Below are 25,545 nucleotides of genomic sequence, written 5' to 3' on the forward strand. Positions count from 1 at the left end.
TGAAAATCGGGAACTCTGTGCCTTTGTTTATGCAATTTGAGGGGTTTATGCATTGTTTTCCGTATTATTCAACTTTTCACATGTCTGACACGGGGTTGGTCCCATTTATGTCAAATGATTGAGACTGTACTGTACATTGTTATATATTGGAGCAAATCATCAGATGGAATGTTTAAAGTATCTACTGCATATCACTTCAGCATTTCAGCATCAGAACCTTAGCAAAGTTTAAGAAATGTGCATTCTTCCTCCAGAGAATATTTCCCAAGGTTTCTTAGAAGCAATTGGTTGCCTGAAGCCAATATTTCATTTATGTCCAGTTTTTGCCTCAGAAGTACCCAAATGTACACTTCTGTTCCAAAGCCTGATTTTTATGAGACGAGTCCACAAATGTAGACACATTTTGAAACGCAAGTTACCAAGCAGACAATGACCTTCAATATGTTCTCCAATTTGATCTTTTGAAGGGTTACGGGTGCAAAGAGGAGGAAGGCTGGAAAGGGCAAGAGGCTGGGGTCTTTTCACCGAAAGCTAACCTCAAAATGTTATGGTAATGTTACCTTTCCTTGGGTTTCTGATGCTGTTCAGGAGTAAGCATTCTATTTGCCCACCCTGCTGCCATGTCCCTTGTTCCACCAGCCACTTGTATAGTACTCATTAGTGTGTCCTAGGTAAAGATCCGCTTTTTCCCTTGCTGGCTCCAAGTGAAATTGCCATGGCCAGCATGCTCAATACTCACTGCCTGCCTGCTTCTCCTCATGCTCCCAGTGATGTCCAATGCAATTGAGAGGTGCCAACAAGAGATAGTCACCAGGAGGTGTTGCAAGCAAAAGCCTCAGTGGAGCAATATGACCCTTGATGTTTGTCACATCTTGGTGTGAGAGAACTGACTACACACAACCCATACTGCCTCCTTATTGATGCTACTATGACATTCTTGCTGGGGTACTGCAGGATGACAAAATGATCAGTTAGGCTTTGATACAGAGAGGCCTTTTGATGCAGAGAGGCCTGTGGAAGGAGTAGCCTAGTGGTTAGTGTAATGGACTTTGATCTTGGGGATCTGGGTTTGATTCCCACTGCAGCTCCTTGTGACTCTGGGCAACTCCTTAACCCTCCATTACCCCAGGTACAAATAAGTACCTGTATATACTATGTAAATTGCTTTGAATGTAGTTGCAAAAACCACAGAAAGGTGCTATATCAAGTCCCATTCCCCTTTTATAAATAAAAGAAAAAATTCAGAGAAAGAACTGGACCTAAGTGATGCAACCTCCAACTTCCTTCAGGATGCCATCTTGAGATTCCAGAAGCCAGCTCTGATTTTGCTAGAAAATCAAAAGAATATATAGAAGCTGCTGGGTTAAAAATAAAGACCAACTTTTCATAAAGCTCAGAGGGTTTTGCAAGTAAGGTAGCTTTCTCACATGCCCTGTGATGGAAGGTTGCTATAGAGCAAGGGTTTTGAACCCAGTGCTTGGTACACATCAAGCCTGTCAGGTTTTCAAGATAGTCACAATGAATGCATGCACTGCCCCCAAGGTATGCAACTATCTCATACATATTCATTGTAGGTATCCTGATACCCTGGCTGGGTGTGTCCCAAGGACTGGATTGAGAGAACCCCTCCTGTGGAGCATTTGGTGTGATGTGCAGAAAATTATTCATTATCGATGGGGGGGGGGGGGGGGGGGGGGGGGGGGGGAGTGATTAGAAGTAGTTATTAATCTAAAACCAGAGTCCTGTCATAAAGACCCTAGTGTGCTCCAACACGGCTCTAATTGATATACTGCAACAATCAAGTGTAGAAGCTACTACCTTTCAAGTGAAAATTCTGGGTGTGTGTATGTGTATTTGTGCTTTTTGGCTGGTTCTTATTTTCTATGTACAGCCTGTGGAGTCTGGGATTATCCAATGTAAACTGGATCGACGGGTTGTTGGGTAATCTAAAAGTTGGATAGTACAGAAAAAGTGGATGAGGGTTAAAATAACTATATACTGAATGCATATTTCAAAAGAGGAAGCAGTTAAAAAAAAAAAAAGAGTTTAAAACTTAATGGGCCCAAGAATCTTTCTAGCACGGCTGCTTTTTAACTAAACATGATGCTGGGAAGGAGAACGAGAAACCTGTGCGCATCTCCATGACAATGCTGTGACATCACTGGGATTTGTTGGATAGTCCAGAGCGTTGGCTAAGCAAAAGTCAGATAAGCGAGACACTATATACTTCAGCCGTATCAGTGTGAAATCTAAAGAAAAATGACCCATGTACCACGTATATGGCAGGTGAAGCTATAGTTGCCACATGGTCTTGGTTGCAGCACATTTAGGCCTCATGTACTAAGCTGCACTAAACTTTTACATTTCCTGTGTGGTAATTGTAAATCCTAGCATTTATTAGTGTGTATATGTGGCGGAGGGGTGGGGGGTCTGCAGCATTTTATGGTGCAGTTAACAAGAGAAACCTTTATTAACCATGTATTAATGGTACAGGAGATAATGTAATGCTGTTAAACATTACTTCTTGAGGTGATGTTAACACGGCAGATATTGCACATTAACTGAAAGGTGCTCTCCTCCCCCCCCCCCCCCCCCCCCCCAATTCTATGCCCTGTTTTAGGTTAGTTGTTGACGCACTGCAGTAACTGTTCATGGTAATTCTCACATTAAACAGCTAACATAGCTTAGTAAATTGGTCTGTTAAGGGAGTAATTCTATAACTGTGTCTCTATATAACCATCCAGAGGGCACCTACTTTTCATTATAGAATACTGGTTTAGGTGAATTACATGCCTCTAATTTAGGCACGAGCACTTAAACATCAGCTGTAGAGCAGGTGTATGCTCTCATACCTCAATGCTAGAGATATTCCAACCGATATTCAGCTGACCTGAGGCAGGCTGACTAAGTGCTGTGATCAACGCTAAGCCCGGATAATCAATGCCGAGCCATTTCCAGTGACTAGCAATGAATATCCGGGAAGGGGGGGGGGGGGGTTCAGCCGGTTTAAACTTAACTGGCCAACTTAATGGTGAGCACTGACCAGTTAAGTTTATAGTGGCCAAAGATAGGACTGCTATTTAGGCGGTCTTGTTTGGCCACTAAACTTAGCTGGCGATGCACTGAATATTTATGGCTAGCCAGTTATATCATGAGATATAGCCGGTTAACCGCTATGGGCTAGATTCTATATATGGCGCTTAATCAGCGCAGAAAACATTTCTACCTAAGCGTGTTCTATAAGCTGCGCCTAGATTTAGGCACGGTATATAGAATACGCTTAGTCGATACCCTAGCGCCTAAAACTATGCACGTCCATTTACACCAATGAAAATGTGGCACAAATCCCAGCATGTAGATTTAGGTTCAGAGGGCCATATTCTATAACAATGCACGTAAATTTTGGAATGCCCATGAAACACCCATTTCCCTGTCCATAACCACGCCCCTTTTGCCTGCATGCATTAAAATTTAGGCGCATTACTGAATATGCTTAGCGAGTTGTGCATGTAAATTCTAATTATTGCCAATTAGTGCTCATTATTGCTTAAGCTCTGTTATCAACGCTAATAAGCTTGTTAAGCCAATTAAGTTACGCACACTGTTATAGAACTGCTTGGATTTCGGCGTGGCTCTCTAGGCGCGCTATATAGAATCCAGGGGTATATGCTAAGCAGTAATATTCAGCGGAGATAACCGGCTATCTCCCACTGAATATTAGCGCTTAGTAGTCTAAGTGCTCTTGACTAGCCAGAAGCTGTTTCTGGCCAGTTAAATATCATGAATATAAGCTGGATTGCGTGTAATTTATAGGATTCTGTAACTTATGTGTGCAAGTGTGAGTCCCGTTCAGACTCTGCCTGTGTGTGCGCCCACCTGTAAAAATGCACTGTTTAAGATATGCATATATTTTTACAGAATTGTGGTTAGATGTGGAATTTACACATGAATGTATGTAATACCATTACTCTAAAATTGTAAAAAGAAAAGGTGGAAGGTTGACCACGGATACCAAAGACTGGAAAGGTGAATCTTGAAGTAGGTGGATTCTCTTGGACACATACCATTACTCTAAACATTTTGGCATGCAAATATTAGCATCCACTTTATAGAATTACCCCCTTAGAGACTTGAGGGAACATGAATTGCTAAATTTGAAAAGAAAATGCCAATTTAGACAAATGGTGTCGGGTCCCTTGTTTGGAACTATCCAGCTGCCCTTCAGCCCACATCAGTAGGCAGTTTTTAAGCTGCTGAGAGCCACAGGCTACGTTAAGTCCAGATATTCAGTGCCAGACCTTGTCTGGACACTGGGGTGGACTTGTCCAGGTCATCCCCGAAACCCTGATATTACCTAGGCACCATCTGATATTCAGATTGTGTAGTAGAACAGCCTTTTTCCTGTCCCGACGTCGTGGACTTGTCCAGGTCATCCCCGAAACCCTGAAATTACCTAGGCACCACCTGATATTCAGATTGTGTAGTAGAACAGCCTTTTTTCTGTCCCGACGTCATCCCCTTCATTTTCTAATTAGCAGACTGAATATCACCTCTATTCAATTAAGCACTGTCTCCTCCTATGGATCATCCTGGCACTAACCACAAAGTGCCACGGCAGTCAGAGAAAATATTCAGCAGTGCTGTCTGATTAAGCACCCTGAATATCTCCTCCTACCCACTCAGGGTGGTTACACCAGGCACAAGCCTTTCTTGCCCAGTTTAACACTTTTGAATATTGAGCCCTATTTTTGTTTTAATATAGTTTTCAATTGATTGGAGAAATAACTGTGGAAATAAATAACACAGGATAAGGTTGAAGGATTGGTGCTAAAATATCCTTAGATTGTGGCCATTCATAGCTGTAACGTATTTTGTACTTGTGCCAGATTCTAGCATTGCCCAAAATGTGCCTCAGTGTCCTCCACTCTGCAATGAGAGAATTGCCCAGAAAGCTCTAAAAAAAAATCCTGATAATATTTGCTTGTGTGCTTTTGTCATCGTACACCCTCCACTGCCCCAAGTACAAATATGTACCTGTATATACTATGTAAACCACTTGAATGTAGTTGCAAAAACCCAGTAGATAAAGTCCTCTTTCCCTTTCTTTCCCCTTCATGTAAGGCATAAATTTAAGTTGGAAAACAAAAAAAAAAAAACAGTGCCGGGAGTGTTCTGCACAATCCTTGAATCTGATCCCTGGTTGTTAATAAATCCCAATGTAGCCTGCTGGTCTGAAAGTGTGCTATTATTGCTCTCTAGGGGTCATGGATTAAGGTGACTACTGTGTTCATTCAAATTATCTCTATTGTTTTTTTCTCCACTCTCCTAGTTTTGTGGCGTATGACCAAAGACTCGTGTTCTGCCAGTGTGCGAGTGAGGAAGAACAGTACGTAGGAGACAAATTTCACATGATGCAGCAGCCAGAGCAGCAACATGGAGGTACAGTGTAGCTGTGAGAGTCTGGAATGTAACCCAGAATCCCTGATTTAGGGTGTACAAATTAATATGCTCCACATTTTTCAGGTACTCAGAAATCAAGTTGGGTTCTCTGGGTTCAGGGCTCTGTGTATTCCTGTGGACCCTGGAGCATCTTTGCCAGAATGGGTTCAGTTTGTGGATATTAGTTTTAGACACAAAGAGGGTAACTTTAAAACAGGTCACCAAGGTTTGGAGGTTGAGAGAGCACCTATTTAATAGATTGGCCTTCTGTGCTTTTATAAAATACTATGGGTAAACCACCAGAAGTGGTTGCTACGTTGAATCATGGACATTTCTGCCTGCTTGGCAGCAGGAGTTGGTGCATAAATCCCCTAATTTTTTAACAGGACACCCACATTTATGCACCACTTGTGTGCATTAGTCTGTGACTGTTATGGGTAAGTTGCAGCAAAACATCCAAGCACTGTTCTGAAACGATGCCTATAAATGGAATAGCGCATAAACTTATAGAATTCACTAACTTTCTGCATTTGGGTGCCAAAGGTGAGAAGCCAGAGAGGGTACAATCTCTTGGCATAGGTGCCAGCTCTGTATTGAACAGGCCTCTTTGATGTGTCCAAGACCTGTCATTTGTGCTGCATTTAGCACCCCCAGTTGGTTCTTATTTCTCATAGCAGAGTGAAGTGTGCCTGATGAGAAAGTCAGCTGCCCCTGTCATAGAAGAGATCGTATTTATTTATTTGGATTTTGCTCACACCTTTTTCAGTAGTAGCTCAGGAAGGCTCACAATCTACGTTTGTACCTGAGGCAATGGAGGGTTAAGTGACTTGCCCAAGATCCAAGGAGCAGCAGTGGGATTTGAACCAGCCACCTCTGGATTTCAAGACCAGTACTCTAACCACTAGGCCACTCCTCCACTCCTTGTAACATACATAGTAACATAGTAGATGACGGCAGAAAAAGACCTGCACGGTCCGTCCAGTCTGCCCAACAAGATAACTCATATTTGCTGCTTTTTGTGTATACCCTACTTTGATTTGTACCTGTGCTCTTCAGGGCACAGACCGTATAAGTCTGCCCAGCACTATCCCCGCCTCCCAACCACCAGCCCCTCCTCCCAACCACCGGCTCTGGCACAGACTGGATAAGTCTGCCCAGCACTATCCTCACCTCCCAACCACCAGCCCTGCCTCCCAACCACCGGCTCTGGCACAGACCGTACAAGTCTGTCCAGCACTATCCCTGCCTTCCAACCACCAGCCCTGCTTCCCACCACCGGCTCTGGCACAGACCGTATAAGTCTGCCCAGCACTATCCCCGCCTCCCGATCTTGACTAAGCTCCTGAGGATCCATTCCTTCGGCACAGGATTCCTTTATGCTTATCCCACGCATGTTTGAATTTCGTTACCGTTTTCATTTCCACCACCTCCCGCGGGAGGGCATTCCAAGTGCCTGTATATGCCTGCTCCTTGAAGAATGATACCTATGATGTGCTGTTCCCTGCCCAACGCCCATTTTCTTTGACCTTCCAGTTTCTTCCTATCCCTTGTATTAAGCACCATTGGAGCTAGGGTTGGTGCCCTGAACATTCATAGTTTACCAGGGATTAGTTTCTCCCTGCTTCATATACCCGATCCCTCAACATGCCTACTCCAGTCGTTGCAGTGACAGCCTTTGGGCCTGGGGCTGTGCATCAGGGCTTCTTTTAGAACCATGTGGTTGAGAGCCTTGAATCTGGCCACTAGATGCCACACAAGTGATATCAGGGCAGCAACCCCTGATCGCCTCCCCAGGGTTCAGGATGGGAGTTCTAACCTCCAAACCAGTCAAGAAGTGGAAGCAGCATAGAAGACTGCTTCAGATAATCCTCAAGGCCACATCCTTGGGTATCTAGGATTGGTAGAGGCTCTATTAAAAGGGGTTACTGAGGGATAAGAAGTTTGTAGCAACCTGAAGATTATCCTCCCACTTGCTGCTGAGCCTCTTGTTTGCAAAGGCCTTGCTGCCAAGTCTCTTTCCTCCAGGCTAATCTGTTACCTGCTTTCTGAATCTTCAAACTCCAGGCCAGCAGCTCTGGCAGACTTCTAGTCCTTGCCCCAACCTTATCTGCTTCCTGACTCGATTCAAGTCCTGCAGACCAGTTCTGACTCCCGTTCTGCACCAAATCCAGGCTCCTATCTACAGACTGCACCTTTGAATTTCTAAGTGCTTCCTGACTTGTGCCTGACCCACTCTTGAGCACGTATACCTGAGCCCCATACGTATGTTAGGAAAAGACCCCTAAGTACCTGACAAAGAATGACTACAACCTTTTCTCCAACTCCACCCTATCGCCACCACCAGGATGCTATAAAATGCTGCTTCTGCGACATCCACAGTCCAAGCCAACCCAGAGAGCAGAAGACCTCACTTGGGGACAAACTGAAGACCCTCTATCAATGCACACAGTGCTGTTGATCCACTAGGTTGGCCCTCATGCACTTTCATTCCACTACTGTGGGGCTCACCCAGGTTGCTCAGTTTTATTTATGATGATCTTATGTGGAACCTCATAAAAAGCATTGAAATCCTAGTAGGCCACATCCATCAAATGCCCTTGATGTAATTTCCTAGGCAATCATAGAAACAAACCAGATTCAGCTGATCTCCGTTCAATAAACCTATGGTACCTCACAACCCACCATATTAAATGTGTATCACTGTTCTTTCTTTTGGAAGATTTTTCCATTAATTTCTCCACTCCTGTAATTCACGCACCTACTGTGTCCATGCCAAAGAGGGTTTAGTAAAGACGACCACAAGGAGGTTAAATAACTGACTCAAAGTTAAAACACACAAGGTAGTGACAAGAAAATGAAATTGGGTTGTCTGGGTTTAGAGCTGTGTGCATTCTTGAGGACCACAGAGCATCTTGGCCTGAATGGGTTCAATTTGTGGATATTAGGTTAGTTTTGGTAATTATAACAGGTCGCTGAGGTTTGGAGGTTGAGAAAGCACCTATGAATCGAGACATATTGGCCTTATGTACCTTTATAAAGTACTAGGGGTAAAGAATCAGAAATTGTTGCTAAATTGAATCCATGGACATTTCCACCTGCTTGGCAGCAGGAGTAAATATTAGTGCTTAAATCCCCTAATTCTATAATAGGATACCCATAATACACGCCACTTGGGCGCATTAGTTTTGCTGTCACGGGTAAGTGTAAACTTACAGGGATATTCTATTTATGGTGCCTAATGTTAGGCGCTACTTCGGCACGGAAAAGCATTCTAACAAAATCAAGGCACCAAAATGGGGCAGAAACGTGCTCATTTATTGAATAGCGCCTTATGGACCTTATTGTATAAAGGTTATGCTCCTAAACTTCCGCTCCTAAATTACAAAAGGAATCTATGCTCCTAATTTAGGGCCTATTCCCCCAGATTCTATATAGTGCGCCTAGTGTTCCGCACCAAAATCCAAGCATAATCTGTAACAATGCATATAACTTAATTAGCTTGAACCAATCAGCACTGATAACAGCACTTAAGCAATAATGAGCACTAATCCTGTATAATAATTTGCACCTCCGTCTGGATGTCTTCTGTTCATAACACAGTTCCCATTGGTCCGCCCTGGAGATGACATTACAGGGCGGACCAATGGGAAGTGAGAGGGAAGGGAACCCAGCACCAGCCACCGGAGGTGAGTAAAGAATCGCCCCCCCCCCCCCCGAGTTCCATGACCCCCTACCTCCCTCCCTCCTTCCACTCCCGTCCGACGGCCCCAATCCCATCCGAGTTCCACGCCCTCCTCTCCTCCTCCCGCCTCTGGTCCCGCCCTCATTTCCTGTTGGCGGAAGGGCGAGACCAGAGGCACAGCTGAAACAGAAGCGAGAGCGAAGGCAGTCTAAAGCGGCGTCCGTGCGTCCTGGACTTCACTGTTGCTGGCCGAGCAGGAGGTAAAAAGTTTTAAAGAACAGCCGGCACTTACGAAGGGCAGAGGCAGCAGCACACGTCCTGCGTACACTCGGAGGCCACAGAGAGAGAGGGAGGGAGCCGCAGGTTTGTGGAACTCGGACGACAGTGGGTGCATGGAACTCGGAGGGCACGGGACGATAGAGGGGGGTAGGGGGTCCTGGAACGAGAGGGGGGAGGGGGTCTTCGGATGAGAAAGGGGGAGGGGCGGGTCCTGGAAGGGGAGGGGCGGTCCTGGAAGTCGAACGGGAGGTGGGGGCCTGTAACTCCAAGGGGAAGGGGGGTCCTGAAACTCGAAGGGGAGGGGCGCCTGGAACGCGGAGGACAGGGAGGGATGGAGGTAGGGGGCATGGAACTCCGAGGGGAAGGGGGCTCGAACTTGGATGACAGAGAGGGACGGACAAACGGGGGTGTGGAATTCCAAAGACAGGGGTGCAGGGAACTCCCGGGGGGGGGGGGGGGGGGGGGGGTGAGGGGGGGAGCCCTTGCTAGCGCCCATTTCATTTCACACAGAAACGGGCCTCTTTTACTAGTTGGAAATAATTAGAATTTATGCACACAACTTTCAAAGTGTATTCTGTAATGCATTGTGCCTAGATTTTAATGTACACAGGCAAAAAGGGGTTTGGCTAGGGGTGTGGAAGTAGGCATTTCATAGGCGATCCAAAATTTACGTGTGTTGTCATTGAATATGGCCCAGTGCGCATAAATCTGCGTGCCAGGTTTTACACCATGTTTTGATTGGTGTAAATGGATGCATTTAGTTAGTTTTATTTGTTTAGCACATTTATACCCCACTTTTTCCCACAGTTTTGCAGGCCAGACCAGTTGTTATACAATTACAATCAAATTAGATAGGATAGAAGGAACAGGGTAAAAAAAGAAATATGGAAAGGTTAAAGAGTCTAAAATGGTCCATGGATATGTTAATAGGAAGGATTTTAGGTTATATGTTGAATCCTTAAAGAAGGCTTTCCGAGATAGGCTGGTCCTAGGTAGATTCCCAATGCTGAGACGGTTCTGGTTTGTTGAACAGCTCTCGGCAAGGTGTTCCATAATTGGGTGGAAGTGGAGATGAAAACTGCCCCTGAGATGAGTGGTGAAGCGATCCGCTCACTCTATGGTGTTTAGATGCAATTACTAAGTGGTCCCAAAGGCGCTGCTGTAATGCTCAACAGGTGGTGGTCAGGACAGGAGACTATAGCGATCATGGCACTAGGATATCAACTAAGCGTTTGTTATATACTGTGCCTAAATCTAGGTGCTGCTTATGGAATACACTTAGGCAGAAATGTTTTCCACGTGGATGTTTGAGGCGCCATATATAGAATCCCTCCTATTATGCTCATAGATTTAGCATACTTTTAGGAGCATAAATTACACTCCTGAATTTATGAGCATAAATTTAGGAGCATAACCTTTATAGAATAAGGCCCATAGTGTGTAAATGGAAGGGCATGGAAGGGACATGGGCAGTGCTGTCACATTCATGCAACTTTTAGAATTCAGTAACTTACATGCGCTCTTGCTGCCTACACTTACAGCAGGTCTATGGCTGGTGTAAATGTGGTTGTCTAAATGTTAGATATTTAATACTAGGTTGTGCAAGAGGCGCCCATTTATAGACTTGTATCCAAAGCACATATGCTTGTATTTTATAAAGAATATGCATACTTTGAAGTTCTACCCACGCTCCATCCCAGAACATGCCTATATGTGCTTAGTTACACCAACTTGACATTTTGTCCTTTAGATTGTAAGCTCATCTGAGCAGGGACCGTCCTTCTTTGTTAAATTGTACAGCGCTGCGTAACCCCAGTAGCGCTCTAGAAATGTTAAGTAGTAGTAGTAGTTAGTTAAAAGTATGCATTGTTTTGTCACTGCTTGTACTTGTATGCATGAAACCCATGGGGTAATTTTATAAAAGCTTTATTGCGCATGGAAAAAATTCAAAAATTATGCCCCAAAATGGAGGAGAGCCATGAGAAAGTGAAACTGGAATATGACTGATTTTTGGCTTCATCAGTTAGTAACTATACTCATTACATGTATTACAGTTGAATTTATTTATAGAAACAATGCATGGTGCTGCTTGGGTTTTTTTTTCCCCTGGTAAAAAACCATGGTGCATTGATTTTGATTTCTCTGACAGACTAGGGGCTCTGAAGAGTGAAAAGAAGAAGAAATCCTTCAGTGAAATAACCTCAGATCTGCTAGACTCCTAAACTCCAGACTTGTCATCCATCAGCATCATGATGGCTGCGGCACTGAGCATAGCGAACATCACTGAAAGTGGTGGCGACTTGCAGAACATCAAATCCCCATCAAAGTCTCCTGCACCAAATCGGATCGGCAGAAGGAACCAGGTAAAGGCCTCTGGGGCTGTATCTGTAAAGATGGGGACAGGCAGAGGGTATGTTCCTCAACTCTGAAGGTGGTAAAGAAAAGGTCCTACTGCTCTGCAGGTGGGGTGTTCCCCACTGACAGACTAGATAGTGCTTAGACCTGTACAGCAGTGCGTCCCAAACTTTTATCCAGTGTGATCCCATTTTAAATTAAAAATTCACGTGACTGCAGATGACAACGAAAACAAAATAGCAGACCCACACATACCCAAAACAAGAAGACGGTAATGGTAGTTAGCGCAAAGTCCTGTGTGCCAGCACTCTGCACGGTTTGTAGTCTAACAGGATGATTGCACTGGAGAAGGGGGCAGGACCTGTGAACATTCACTGACTCACAGGCTCCCTGCTGACTGTCACTGCTGTTTTAGGTCACAGGTGAGGTCCACAGGAAGGGAGCAGCCCTGGTTCTATGATCTCGATAATGTAATCCCAATTGGGGTCCCAGCTTATACTTTGGGAATCACTGCTGTACAGTGTTCACTTGAATGTCTACTGCCTCCTTCCACAGCTGCGGAGGAGTGGCTTTGGTTGAAAGTGATACGGTTTTGTTAATAACAGCTGTACATTATGGGTGTAATTTTATAACAGGTCGCCTAGATTCAGAGAGCAAAAAGGAGACTATTTGGAGCTTATGTGTGTTTATAAAATACCAGCACAAATCCTGCAGCAATCGCAGGTAGCTGCACCCCGTGTATATTTCCACCATCTTAAGAACAAATGTAAATGTACCTGTGTGCAATTCACATGGTCACACATGTTTTGTAAAGTGCATATGTAAATCATGATTCCACTCATGCACCACCCAAACTCTGCCCCAGAACATGCCTATACTGAGCTTGCATACAAATAAGCATATTGCACCATCATGTGTCCTTTTACATGTAGTGTAATTGTGTAAGAGAGGTTTATATGCATTTATATTGGCATATATGTGCAAAGGTGACACTAAAATTATGCCTTGTCAGGAAAACACAGAGGATGTCCCATCATCAAATATACATCCCACATATTTCTTCCCATGTGCCTGTTCATTAGTGGCCTGATGTGGCATTTTTCCTGGCAGGAGGTGGTTCACATGGTCTGGTTGTGGTGCTGCTGCCTCAGACTTTCAAATTAAATCTTTACATTCCCTTCTTAGTTTTACTTACATTTTATTTTTTTGAAGACCACCTTTAGATGTGTGTGGCACTTCTGCCTACTGCACCGAGTGGCCTGCATTACCCAGTTTCTTTCTTTCAGAAGACCTGGTTTTGCCTTTGCTGTCACTCCTAGGGCTGTGTGCTGAAGGCCGCCTCACATCACAAAGGCTCCTCGGCATGGTGCGTTGTTTCTAGTAGCTGCAGTTAGAAGGACACAGGTTTAGGTATGGCATATCTACCATGGCCTTCCAGAGCTTTGGGGGTACCATCCAGTATTTACAGCACCCTTCCTTGCTAGAAGATAGTGATGTTTGATCCTTGTTTGAGGAAGTCAAATAATTCAAGTTATCTGTTATGGCTGAAGTCGCTAAAAATTATGAAAGACTTAGATCGTGTGTGAGCTAGATTTAGGTTTTGGGCAGAATAATAGAAAATGTTCTGTAAGTCCAGTTCTATGTATTGTTTTAGAATGGCTCTTCCTTTTGCCCAAGCTTTTCATCTCCTGCCATTCTTGAAAGGAGTGAAAATCCATGGCACTAAATATAAGTTTTTGGGGTAAACTTTCCACAGCATGTGGAGGAGTAGCCTAGTGGTTAGTGTAATGGACTTTGATCCTGGGGAACTAGGTTCAATTCCCATTGCAGCGCCTTGTGACTCTGGCCAAGTCACTTAACCCTCTGTTGCTCTAGGTACAAATAAGTAACTGTATTTACTATGTAAACCGCTTTGAATGTAGTTGGAAAAAACCACAGAAAGGCAGTATGTCAAGTCCCATTCCCTTTCCCCTGTGAAGAAAGGCTAAAGAGGTGAGGACACTGTAGCTTGGAGAAGAGAGTGTTGAGGGGTGCTATAATAGAGGTCTGTAAATCTTGAATGGAATACATAAATACAAATGTGTTATTAACACTTTTAAAAAGCACAAGTGGTACATTTAAAGAAAAATTGGAGAACATTTTTGTCATTCAACACATAATTAAGCTGTGGGATTTCGTACTGGATAAAATGTTAAAATCAGCTAGCATAGCTGGGTTTATAAAAGGTTTGAACAAGTTTCTGGAAGAAAAGTGGAGTGGAGGAGTAACCTAGGCCCCAATGCTCCGAACTCCCATGGTAAGTCAACAGTACAGAAACTATACCACCAGAACAGTGCTGAAAATTAGTTTGCCAATGCTCAAAGGAAATGGTATACAAATCATACGCATGCTGTTAAAGCAAAAGCAAAGTTGTCGTTTAGTCTTATATACTGCTAATATCCCCACAGCGGGTTCAGTGCAGTTTACAATATTTAGAGAACAGGTTTACAGTGGTAATCAGCTGGTATGAGGTAGCTATAGTTGCAATGCGGTTTACAATAGTTTTGTGGTGTACAATACATGATGACCAGGCTAGTGATATGGTTGCGATGCGGCTTGCCATAGTTATGAGCTCTACAATACGTGATAGGCAGGCTATCAATTGATATTCACCTTAAGGTATTATACGGTTACAGTGTACAGTACATGATCAGGCTGGCGATAGGTATTCATCTCGTTGGTTGTGTCTTACAGTGCGGTGACATTTATTTATTTGTAATGAGACTTACTAGTTAGTGTAAACATACTTTGAATAACAGTTTACGGTAGGTTGTAGGTAGGTTTTGAAACTTATTGGGTTAGAGTAGGCAATATATAGTAGCAGCGTTTTAACAGTAGACATTTTTTCAGTACACATTTTAACAATAGTCATTGGATGTTACCATTAGGTATAGATAATACATATTCCAAAAATGTTTTGTAACACTACAATATCTGCGGCTTGGTGGTCTGGTGGTCGTTTGGCAACCTAAGCAAATCATTTTATTATTGCCATTAAACACAGGATTTCTGTTACAGTGCTTTTTTTGGCACATAATTCCATGGAATATGTTCAGTGTACATATTACCATCAGTAACAGTGGTATGGTGGGGGGAGGGGGAGGGGAAGACAGCTGGTGCAGTTGCACCAAAGTGATGTAGTGAAGGGGTCCTTCCCTGCTGTGTTAAAAAATGCCTCTATTGTTCCTTTACTGCTGATACAGGTGTCACCACCCTAAGGACTTAAGCTTGACCTGCCATACCATCCCTCCCAGCTCTGTCCCACTTTAGCCTCTTCAAAAATCTGAATTAAAGCCCTCCTGTGCCTATGCAGATTTTAACCCTTCCCCTCTCTTTTGGCTCTTCAGCCTCACACTGGTGCCTGTTTTACAAATGTCTGCTTCCCCTGACATCAAAACCTGGCTATGCTTCTGCTCGATATTAGACATGTTCAGCCACTGACAGTTGGAACCATATTATCAGTGAGTTGCCCTGAAGGACTGGGAGAGTGAAACTGAGCAGCACTGCTCTATCATTCTCTGTTTTGCTTTTTGAGCTTCTTGTCTTTTGCCTTGTTTGCTTTCATGCACCAATTACAGCCAGGACATTTTGGGGATAATTTTTACAAAGAGAGGGTCCCAACGTTTAACCAGTGGCATAGTTACGTGGCCCCCCCCCCAAATTTCCTTCAGGCCCCTGGTTTTGCTGGTGGGGGTCCCCAAGCCCCGCCAGCTGAAGCCTTGTCCAGCGCCGGTCTCTGGCACCGCCTCGTTGCCTGCCCTGCTCTCTCTTCCCCCTCACGTCATGCACACTCCTTTTAGTGATGCTCAGTTTCACTAAAAGGAGCGTGCATGACGTGAGGGGGAAGAGAGAGCAAGGCAGGCAATGCGGCGGTGCTCGAGAAGGCTTCAGCTGGCGGGGTTGGGACCCCCGCCAGCTAAGGTATTTTCTGCAGCAGTGGGTAGGGAGTGGCAGGGGGGGTGGCAGATCAAAATGTGCCCCCCCACCTCGGGCTCTGGCCCCCTTCCACCGTGAAGTCTGGCTACGCCCCTGCATTTAAGTGCCAAGAACCTACATAAATGATTGGGATACATATACACACATAAACTCTTTGTATAAATGTCAACATTCTGGCTACATTCTATTCTGTAAAAAGGTGCCCAAACACCATGGCATGTATTCTCATATGCTGAAGAAAACTATAGCATGAAACGTTGCTTTCATGTACTCGCACACAGCAAGACCTGGCCAACCACAACAGTCACCATGGCATGTAGTTTGAAGGTGGAGTCTGAGTGGAGCATGGACGAGGCACACAGTTAACGCATATAAATTATGGAATAGTGTAATCTGTTGGGGCTTTTTTAGCAATCTAGGTGTGAGCATATTCCAGCTCTATGGCTGGTGGAAGTGGTCACACCTAATTATACACCTGTATTTGCACTGCAACATTAGTATTCTAAAAAGAAAAGTAAACTTCAGATAGGTGCCCATTTATAGAACTGCCCTCATTAAGCATGCTGCTGGGGTCAGATGTGCCCTTACTGATTTAGTATAAAGTCTCCTTATACTAAAACTCACATCGAGGGCAATGTAACTGTCCTTGGTGTGTCTTTATGTAGAAAAGTTAAAAACCTGCTATTTTGACCTGGAGGGAGGTCATTATTATGACAACAGAATACACGATTGTTTGTTTTCATTGGCTAAGAGCAGAGTGTTTGGATCTTATACAGCAAAAGAACAGGTTACAGAGGGGCAAGGGACACTTCTTGGTCATTAAAAGCCTTATGCTGCCTTCTCTTGTGGTCAGCAAATCAGCCTGTAGAACTCCTGGTCAGACATTTTCAGACTAATTATTGTTTAGGCAGTAAGAAGGGGCAAGGAGTGCATTACCTTGCCCAAGGCAAATTTCAGGATCTCATTAAGCCTTTGAGAAATTAACTTAGTCATAATTAGAGGTGAGCAAAAAGTGTGGAAATTTAACTTTTTTTTTTTGTCCTTGCCAATTATTGTGAAAATTTCAGTTCTCACCCTAATATTACCCATGCTGTTCAAAATGCAGAAGCTTCTTTTTTAAGTTCAAATCTATTTTTACTGAATTTTAAAGAACAAAAGAGTAATGAACAAACAACTGAAACATACGTTGATATGATAATATATAATATATAACTTATATATGAAGTTTGACAAAATAACTTGAAAGGTTCCTATACTTTTATATGATTAACAATACATTTTGATTTTTCAGCAATGTTAGATTCATATTTATAAAATAAACATATTGAGTTCCACTAAAACAGAAAGTTCACTCTACAATTATTTTTCCATATAGAAAAAGCTATTTTTAATGCTACTGACATGAAAATGTCAAAAAGCTACTTGTTTTGAATAGAAAGATGGTCAGGTAAACAAATACAGCAAAATGTAATAATTTTGTATGACAATATAGATCTAATAGGCATAATAAGAGATGTGCTACCATACTGCAGGCCATAATGGTTGTAGATTAGCAAATGAATAAATCATGTGTTCTGACGTTCTATATTGTCATTACAAACCAACAGCGATTAGATGTTAGACCTGTGAGTTCTTGTACCAAGTAGAGCACTGCCAAGCCCGGTACTCAGACCAGGTTCTGCTTGGCGGCTGGACAACCCCAGGTTTCACCTGCGCTGACCGCCGTTCCCCAGAGGTTGAGCCCCTAGGTCTGGGCGGCCTGCAGGGTTTACGAGATGGAGCAGGAAGCAGGGTGATGAATGTGACAGCCAGACATGCAGCAGGCAAGAGAGTGATCCATGTACAGGCAGAGTCAGTAGGCAGGCAGCAGGTCAAGAGAGTAATCTAGGTACAGGCAGAGTCAGTAGGCAGGCAGCAGACATGAGAGTAATCCAGGTACAGGCAGAGTCAGTCAGTAGGCAGGCAGCAGACACAAGAGTAATCCAGGTACAGGCAGAGTCAGTAACGAAGATTAGATTGTAAAGCTCTGTTGAGCAGGGACTGTCTCTTCATGTTCAAGTGTACAGGCGTACGTCTAGTAGCGCTATAGAAATGATAAGTAGTAGTAGTAGAAGAACAAAGTAGAGGAGAAGCACACTACTGAGCAAGTAACACCTACTAAAGTAGAAGCCGAAGCAAGGAGTCTAGGGTGAGCTCAGCAGATAAAAGTGCTGGCGTCTGACATCAGCAGGGAGAAGGGGCACAGCCATAGGACAAGAGCAGGGGGAAGGAGGAACCGGAAGACCAATAGGAGAGAAGCAAGGAAAGCCAGGCAGAGGAGGAGCAGACCCAGGTGGGTGGAAGCAAAGCAATCAAAGAGCCTGCAGCCAGAGAAGCACTACACACACATGGCTTGCGTTGAGGTAGGGGAAATGACATTAGATTTCTGTTTTGCTATGCATCATGAAATATAAGGATTGTAATGTTGAAGCAGATGCTAGCAGTCTATTGATCTTAGATAAAAAAAAAAAAAAGTGGCCATTGTTCATTTGAAAAAAGAAGTCTATCGCCCAAATGTGCTGTAACACATTGATATCAATGGAACGTTTGATAACAAATGTATAAAATCTGGAAGCAGATTTGTCTAAGTATAACACTTCTAACCAAACCTTAAATATTTCAGGAGATGAAGTAGTACCTGTAGACATAGGGGCCGATATTCAAAGCGATTTAGCTGTCCGCTGACTGGTTAAATCTTGGTCGGGGCTAGCTGCTAATTTTCATCTAAGTGCTGCTGAAATTTGTGGTTAGCGCCTATCTCAAAACAGGCTATGTTGAGGGCATTCAGGGGGCAGAATTAGCATTTGGCTGCTTAAGGGCTGATATTCAGCTCTTAAGTGGCCAGGTTTAGCACATTAGTCTGTCCTATTTTTGAGGGCCTTTTACTAAGGTGCGCCTTTTTAGCTCAAAATCAGCTGGCGCTAAACACTGAGACACCCATTATATTCCTGTGGGCATCTCGGCGTTTAGGGCCAGCTAAAAATGCTACCGCACCTTAGTAAAAAAACAAACAAAACCCTTTATGCGGTAACCCATGACCACTTAAGTGCTGAATATCGAGTTAAGCGACTGTGCTTAAAAATAACTGAATATTTAAAGCCGAAGCCTGCACAGGTCCTGGCTTTGAATATCCAGGAATACCTCCGTCTGCTGTGAGCAAAACACCGTTGCCATAATATTTCAGACCCATAATATTTTTAGATATAATCAAAGTTGTATATACTAAAAAAAATCATTTTTGAAGAGGGTTTGGAGAACTCATTTTGTTGTCTCAAAGGAGCTAATCAGGTTCTTGTGTATAGTATTCTTCAAAAGATAAATACCACAATTAGCAATGCAGATAGTTTTACTTGTGTCCAACCCCCCCCCCCCCCCCTAAAAAACAAAACAAAACTAGGAGACAGAGAATGGTCTGAAGAGAGGAAAGTCATTTTGAAAGCCCCGGGTGGATTTTTCATGGATGTATTTGCACCTTTGCAGGTTGGATTTCCGAAGAGAAAATGAATTTGCAGGCCCTGCATGCACAACTTACCCAGGAGCCTGCAAGCCCTATGAGTATTTAAAAATTGACCTGGCTTAACTGGATAACACTGAATGTTGTAGTTGATTAAAGTTTAATCATGCCACCAGCATGCCTCTGGCTCCTCCCATATTTAACTACTACTACTATTTAACATTTCTAGAGCGCTACAAAGTGTACGCAGCGCTGTACAAACACAGAAGAAAGACAGTCCCTGCTCAAAGAGCTTACAATCTAATAGACAAAAAGTTTGGTTCAGTTTTGGCCAGACATCAAATTAGTTGGTCCATGGGGTGGGAAATTAGAAAGTAAAGATTTGCTTGAGAACTCCCAAGCTTACCTGGACAATCTTTTGAGTATTGGTGCCTTGAAAACCCATTTTGTATAGGGGTTCTACATGGGAAATGGGATGTCTAGGTTAGGTTTGGTATTTACAAAAAGCTCTGCTGAAAGCAGATGCATGTGTATTTGCCAGTGCTACTAGTTAGTGTTTTGCAAACTCACACCTGCAGAAGAACTGCTGCATCAGTTAGGGCTTTACGTGTGTAAGGGCTGCCACGTACATGCCTTTGTGCTTACCCAGTATACGTGTACTTTTGCTGACACGTACATGTGTATGTGCTACTTTACAAGAGAAGCCAATTAAGCTCTGTCTTAATTCTTTTTGAGATGGTTTTGAACACCACAGGCGTCCTCTGCTTTCTTGGAAGATGCCCCAGTCCAAATGCTTTGGTAGTTGGCAGTTGTGCGTGCCACAGAACAAGTAAAAAAGCTGGCATAGAAATGTAGTCCACTTGTAAAATGGGAACGACATGAAAATTTTTTCAGCATGTCCAAACTGTGCCCCCTCCAATCTCTGCATCCTTGAGCTTTTTTCAGATCGCCATGTACATATTTATTTCATCTACATGTATAAATGTCTCTTTCCACATATAATTGCTTCTAAAATGACCTCCTTAATGTAGTATATATATCCACATTTCGGAAGCTACTTCAGAGTTAACAATTTATTTATTTATAAAACTTATACCCCACTTAAACTTAAGCAGTTAACAGCGTAACATACATAATAATAAAAACAGACATATAAACAACAATTACTTCATTATTCCACACAACACCCCAAAGATTAACTGGTGTACTCTGACTGCATCGTCTTAGAAAGCCTGAACAAAAAAAGTGCATTTTTAACAGCTTTTGAAGTGTCCTGCATTCGTACAGAAACGCAAATAACGTTTTAAGTAGTGTGGTTGCCGTATTAGTGTCTTGGGCAGAGGGGGGGCTGTGATACCCTGGAAAGGGGGATGGGACTTGATATACTGCCTTTCTGTGTTTACAATCAAAGTGGTTTACATATTATGTACAGGTACTTATTTTGTTCCTGGGGTAATGGAGGGTTAAGTGACTTGGCCAGAGTCACAAAGAGCTGCAGTGGGAATCAAACCCAGTTCACCATGATCAAAGCCCACTGCACTAACCACTAGGCTACTCCTTCATGGTTGGTTTGTAATAGTTGAAGGTTTACCTGTGAGCCCCATTGGCAGGTTGAGTTGCCAAAGCAGTTATTGTATCACCATTGTATTCCTTGAGTTCTGCAGTTCATAGTTGGACCTCTGTTTTGTTTCACTGGTCTCTTGCTGATGAAGGCACATAGATGAAGTTTTTATAACTCTCTACTGAAAGAAACAAGATACTAGTTCAAACGCGTAACTTTTGCATACTGCTTATGGATCCATGGTATGAAAAATCGGCCATTCTCAACATTTTGGATCTGCTACTTTAATCACTTTTCCCAGGCACAATCACATATTGCAGAACTCAAAAGTTTTAGTTTTTGGCATTACCAATTGGTTTTTTTTTTCGTCCTCGTCCTGCTCTAGACTTCCAGCTCGTTTAGATCTGGCTTCTGTTGGACTATGATACTATAAGCCTTCATTCATAATTGCCCTATTTTCTATTTGCTGCTATCTCACTTGGCTCGGTCATTTGCTGTGGCAGTCCTCTGTCAGAGGCACCCACCTGATTCACCCCCTGGATCCCTAAATATGGCCATTAGGGGTTCATATTATGCAGCGACTAGAATTCAGTGTGATATGCTGGTACCCGGAATACCACCTTTTTTGATAGCTGGGCCACAAATTCGGAACAATTTGCCTGGTTATTTTTATATTTATTGCATTTGTATCCCACCTTTTCCCACCTATTTGTAGGCTCAAAGTGGCTTACAGAGTGTGGTTATGACATAATCATTTCGTGTTGACAGGTACAATTCTTATAGTTAGAATGTTGGTAAGAGAAGATAAGCATAGTCATTTCATGATGACAAGTACTATTCTTGCTGTTTAAAGATTGGGTAGGGGAGATATCTGAGATTGTGTAGCAACAGGGCTCAGTTTTGTAAATTTTTGAAGACATGCTTGTCTGAACACACACGGAGTTGATACTTCAGCTGTTTAGGAGGGATGATTTTTGATCTGCTTTTGAATATTTTGTCTGATTTTATTGTGTATGTTTTGTAATTCCGCCTAGTAGTAGGTGGAATAGAAATTTTTAAATAAATAAAATAAACTCCCTCCCCACTCGGGGATGTGACCCTTCCTTCACAGCATCCCCAGTTCTGTCTGACCTCGGGAACAGAAGACCAGATCTGGGAATCGATCCCAGGATCTCATGTAGTGCAATATGCTGTCACTGACCTAAGCTGACTCTTACAATCCAGGTTTTAATTTTTAAACAAGTAACGGTTTCCAAGGAACAGGAGGGTGCATTGGAGAAGGAGCAGCCAATCATTTTAATACCTTTTGTAGTAACTCTTGGAACTTGAAGTTACCTCAAAGATGACACAAATATGTTAGAGTGATAACTCTACTAGGTGATGTGGGTACAGGAAAGGGTTGTAGATGTGATTGCATTACTTTTGTCAGTGATGCAGAGCAAAACCCTGGAGAGCAGGCACTGTGTGCTTGGGAAACCTAGCCCATGTTGGGGTGTGAGATTTATTACAAGTCAAGGGTCATGGATTTGATATACAACCTTTCTGTGGGTACAACCAAAGCAGTTTATATATACTATATGCAGTTGCATTTTCTGTCCCTAGTAGGCTCACAAGCTAAGGTGGTTGTTTACTAAAGCTTAGCTTGAGTTATCTGCAGCAGGGCCCATAGGAATAAAATGGGCCCCGCTGCAGATAACTCGAGCTAAGCTTTAGTGGGGGGGGGGGGGGGGGGAGGGTAAGTTTATACCTGGGGCAGTGGAGGGTTAAGTGACTTGCCCAGGGTCACAAGGCACTGCAGTGGGACCAAACCAAGTTTCCTAGGTTCTCAGGCCAATGCACTAATCATTAGGCTACTCCACCACTCCAGAGTATCAAGAAACACACATACAGTGGGGGAAATAAGTATTTGATCCCTTGCTGATTTTGTAAGTTTGCCCACTGACAAAGACATGAGCAGCCCATAATTGAAGGGTAGGTTATTGGTAACAGTGAGAGATAGCACATCACAAAATAAATCCGGAAAATCACATTGTGGAAAGTATATGAATTTATTTGCATTCTGCAGAGGGAAATAAGTATTTAATCCCTCTGGCAAACAAGACCTAATACTTGGTGGTAAAACCCTTGTTGGCAAGCACAGCGGTCAGACGTCTTCTGTAGTTGATGATGAGGTTTGCACACATGTCAGGAGGAATTTTGGTCCACTCCTCTTTGCAGATCATCTGTAAATCATTAAGAGTTCTGGGCTGTCGCTTGGCAACTCGCAGCTTCAGCTCCCTCCATAAGTTTTCAATGGGATTAAGGTCTGGTGACTGGCTAGGCCACTCCATGACCCTAATGTGCTTCTTCCTGAGCCACTCCTTTGTTGCCTTGGCTGTATGTTTTGGGTCATTGTCGTGCTGGAAGACCCAGCCACGACCCATTTTTAAGGCCCTGGCGGAGGGAAGGAGGTTGTCACTCAGAATTGTACGGTACATGGCCCCATCCATTCTCCCATTGATGCGGTGAAGTAGTCCTGTGCCCTTAGCAGAGAAACACCCCCAAAACATAACATTTCCACCTCCATGCTTGACAGTGGGGACGGTGTTCTTTGGGTCATAGGCAGCATTTCTCTTCCTCCAAACACGGCGAGTTGAGTTCATGCCAAAGAGCTCAATTTTTGTCTCATCTGACCACAGCACCTTCTCCCAATCACTCTCGGCATCATCCAGGTGTTCACTGGCAAACTTCAGATGGGCCGTCACATGTGCCTTCCGGAGCAGGGGGACCTTGCGGGCACTGCAGGATTGCAATCCGTTATGTCGTAATGTGTTACCAATGGTTTTCGTGGTGACAGTGGTCCCAGCTGCCTTGAGATCATTGACAAGTTCCCCCCTTGTAGTTGTAGGCTGATTTCTAACCTTCCTCATGATCAAGGATACCCCACGAGGTGAGATTTTGCGTGGAGCCCCAGATCTTTGTCGATTGACAGTCATTTTGTACTTCTTCCATTTTCTTACTATGGCACCAACAGTTGTCTCCTTCTCGCCCAGCGTCTTACTGATGGTTTTGTAGCCCATTCCAGCCTTGTGCAGGTGTATGATCTTGTCCCTGACATCCTTAGACAGCTCCTTGCTCTTGGCCATTTTGTAGAGGTTAGAGTCTGACTGATTCACTGAGTCTGTGGACAGGTGTCTTTCATACAGGTGACCATTGCCGACAGCTGTCTGTCATGCAGGTAACGAGTTGATTTGGAGCATCTACCTGGTCTGTAGGGGCCAGATCTCTTACTGGTTGGTGGGGGATCAAATACTTATTTCCCTCTGCAGAATGCAAATAAATTCATATACTTTCCACAATGTGATTTTCCGGATTTAATTTGTGATGTGCTATCTCTCACTGTTACCAATAACCTACCCTTCAATTATGGGCTGCTCATGTCTTTGTCAGTGGGCAAACTTACAAAATCAGCAAGGGATCAAATACTTATTTCCCCCACTGTACATGTTCTTTCAGCCTCTTGTTTGTTCCACTAAGCTGAAAGCATGATTTCCATTTACTGCTGTCTCTCTCTCAGCTGCAGTTAATCTGTCTTTACCTGAGCTGTTGTCTGGACAGATGATGGGTTGGTTTGGAAAGCAACATACTGGTCTGGGCCTGCAACTCGCCGCAAGTGCAGTTTCTTTGCCTAAAAAGGAAAGGAAAGAAAAAGGGGCTGTAGGGCTTTCTAAGAAGAAAGATGGGGGTGGGGGATAAGGTGCAAAAAAAAAAAAAATCAGCAGCAAGACTTTGCAGAATGCCATTGTATCTTTGACATTAGCTGTTTGTGAAAGGCCTGGTGCTAGATTTTCATTTAATAAAAACAGGAAGAGTTATCAAACTGCTCAGTTTGTTTCTAGGAAATACGATGTCACCAGCATGGTTTCAGGAGTGCAGATTTACAAAGCCAGCTGGCAAGAAAGAACACCTCTTCCTTTTTTTTATACTTATCAGTGCTACTGAAATGCCCTCAATCCTGCTGTGTCAGCAGTTTCTTCACCTGTCTTTTGATTTTAGTTGACTCATAGTATGTACCAACGAACCCTCCTTTTGGTACTGGAGAAAGTTTAGGTTCTGGTAAATGAACAACTCCAGAATCAATACTTCATAAGCTGTGACTGAGCTGTACTATGTATCTGACCCCTTTTCTTCAAGGTGAAACAGTAATTATTCTGCTTTCATAATCCTAACTAAAGGGCAGGAGCTTTTGCATCACACTGAACCTGCAGAAGTGTTTCCCCATCACCCTGTCGTCCTCTGTCTCCAAACAAAGTATCTTGTTTTGTTGACTCTGACCAACCTGCTTTTTGTCCAAAGACAAAGGATTAGCTTACTGTAATGGAGACGTCCTAAGACCTTTATTATTTTGGCCTTAAAAAGAGCGTCTTCATTTATTAACTGAACAATGGTGGTAATTAGCCAACAGCCCGAGCCATAACCAAATTCACGATTTTTGAGAATAACAACCTGTCTTATAAAGGCTTTGGTGCATTTTAGTCTAGAGCTCCAAAAGCTTGAGATACTTGTGTAGTTTGACTCAAGGTGGGGTGTAATTATATAATCGCTGGATATGGTAGGTAAATGCTCCTTTCAGGGTGCCTAGTCGCATGATTTGTAGACACCTCTCAGTGCATTGTGGGATATGGGTTAAAGCCAGATGTCTTCAAACCCTCTGTCCCTCAACCAAGAAGCCCACATAGATCATGTTATTGTGCATCTAATTAGGTTGATGATTGCAAAGTT

The 25,545-nt window shown here is 43.4% G+C and overlaps 1 protein-coding gene across 1 annotated transcript in view; it reads left to right on the forward strand.

Annotated features, from left to right (window-relative positions):
- RREB1 (ras responsive element binding protein 1) overlaps nt 1-25,545 on the forward strand; it is a 387,040-nt gene that overhangs the window by 191,336 nt on the left and 170,159 nt on the right. The window contains 2 exon segments of the mRNA XM_030208824.1: nt 5,330-5,439; nt 11,550-11,763. Of these exon segments, the coding sequence (XP_030064684.1) occupies nt 11,650-11,763 (114 nt within the window). The 5' untranslated portion in view covers nt 5,330-5,439; nt 11,550-11,649.

The sequence above is a fragment of the Microcaecilia unicolor genome, chromosome 1 (genome assembly GCF_901765095.1).
Source record: "Microcaecilia unicolor chromosome 1, aMicUni1.1, whole genome shotgun sequence".
Lineage (NCBI taxonomy): Eukaryota > Metazoa > Chordata > Amphibia > Gymnophiona > Siphonopidae > Microcaecilia > Microcaecilia unicolor.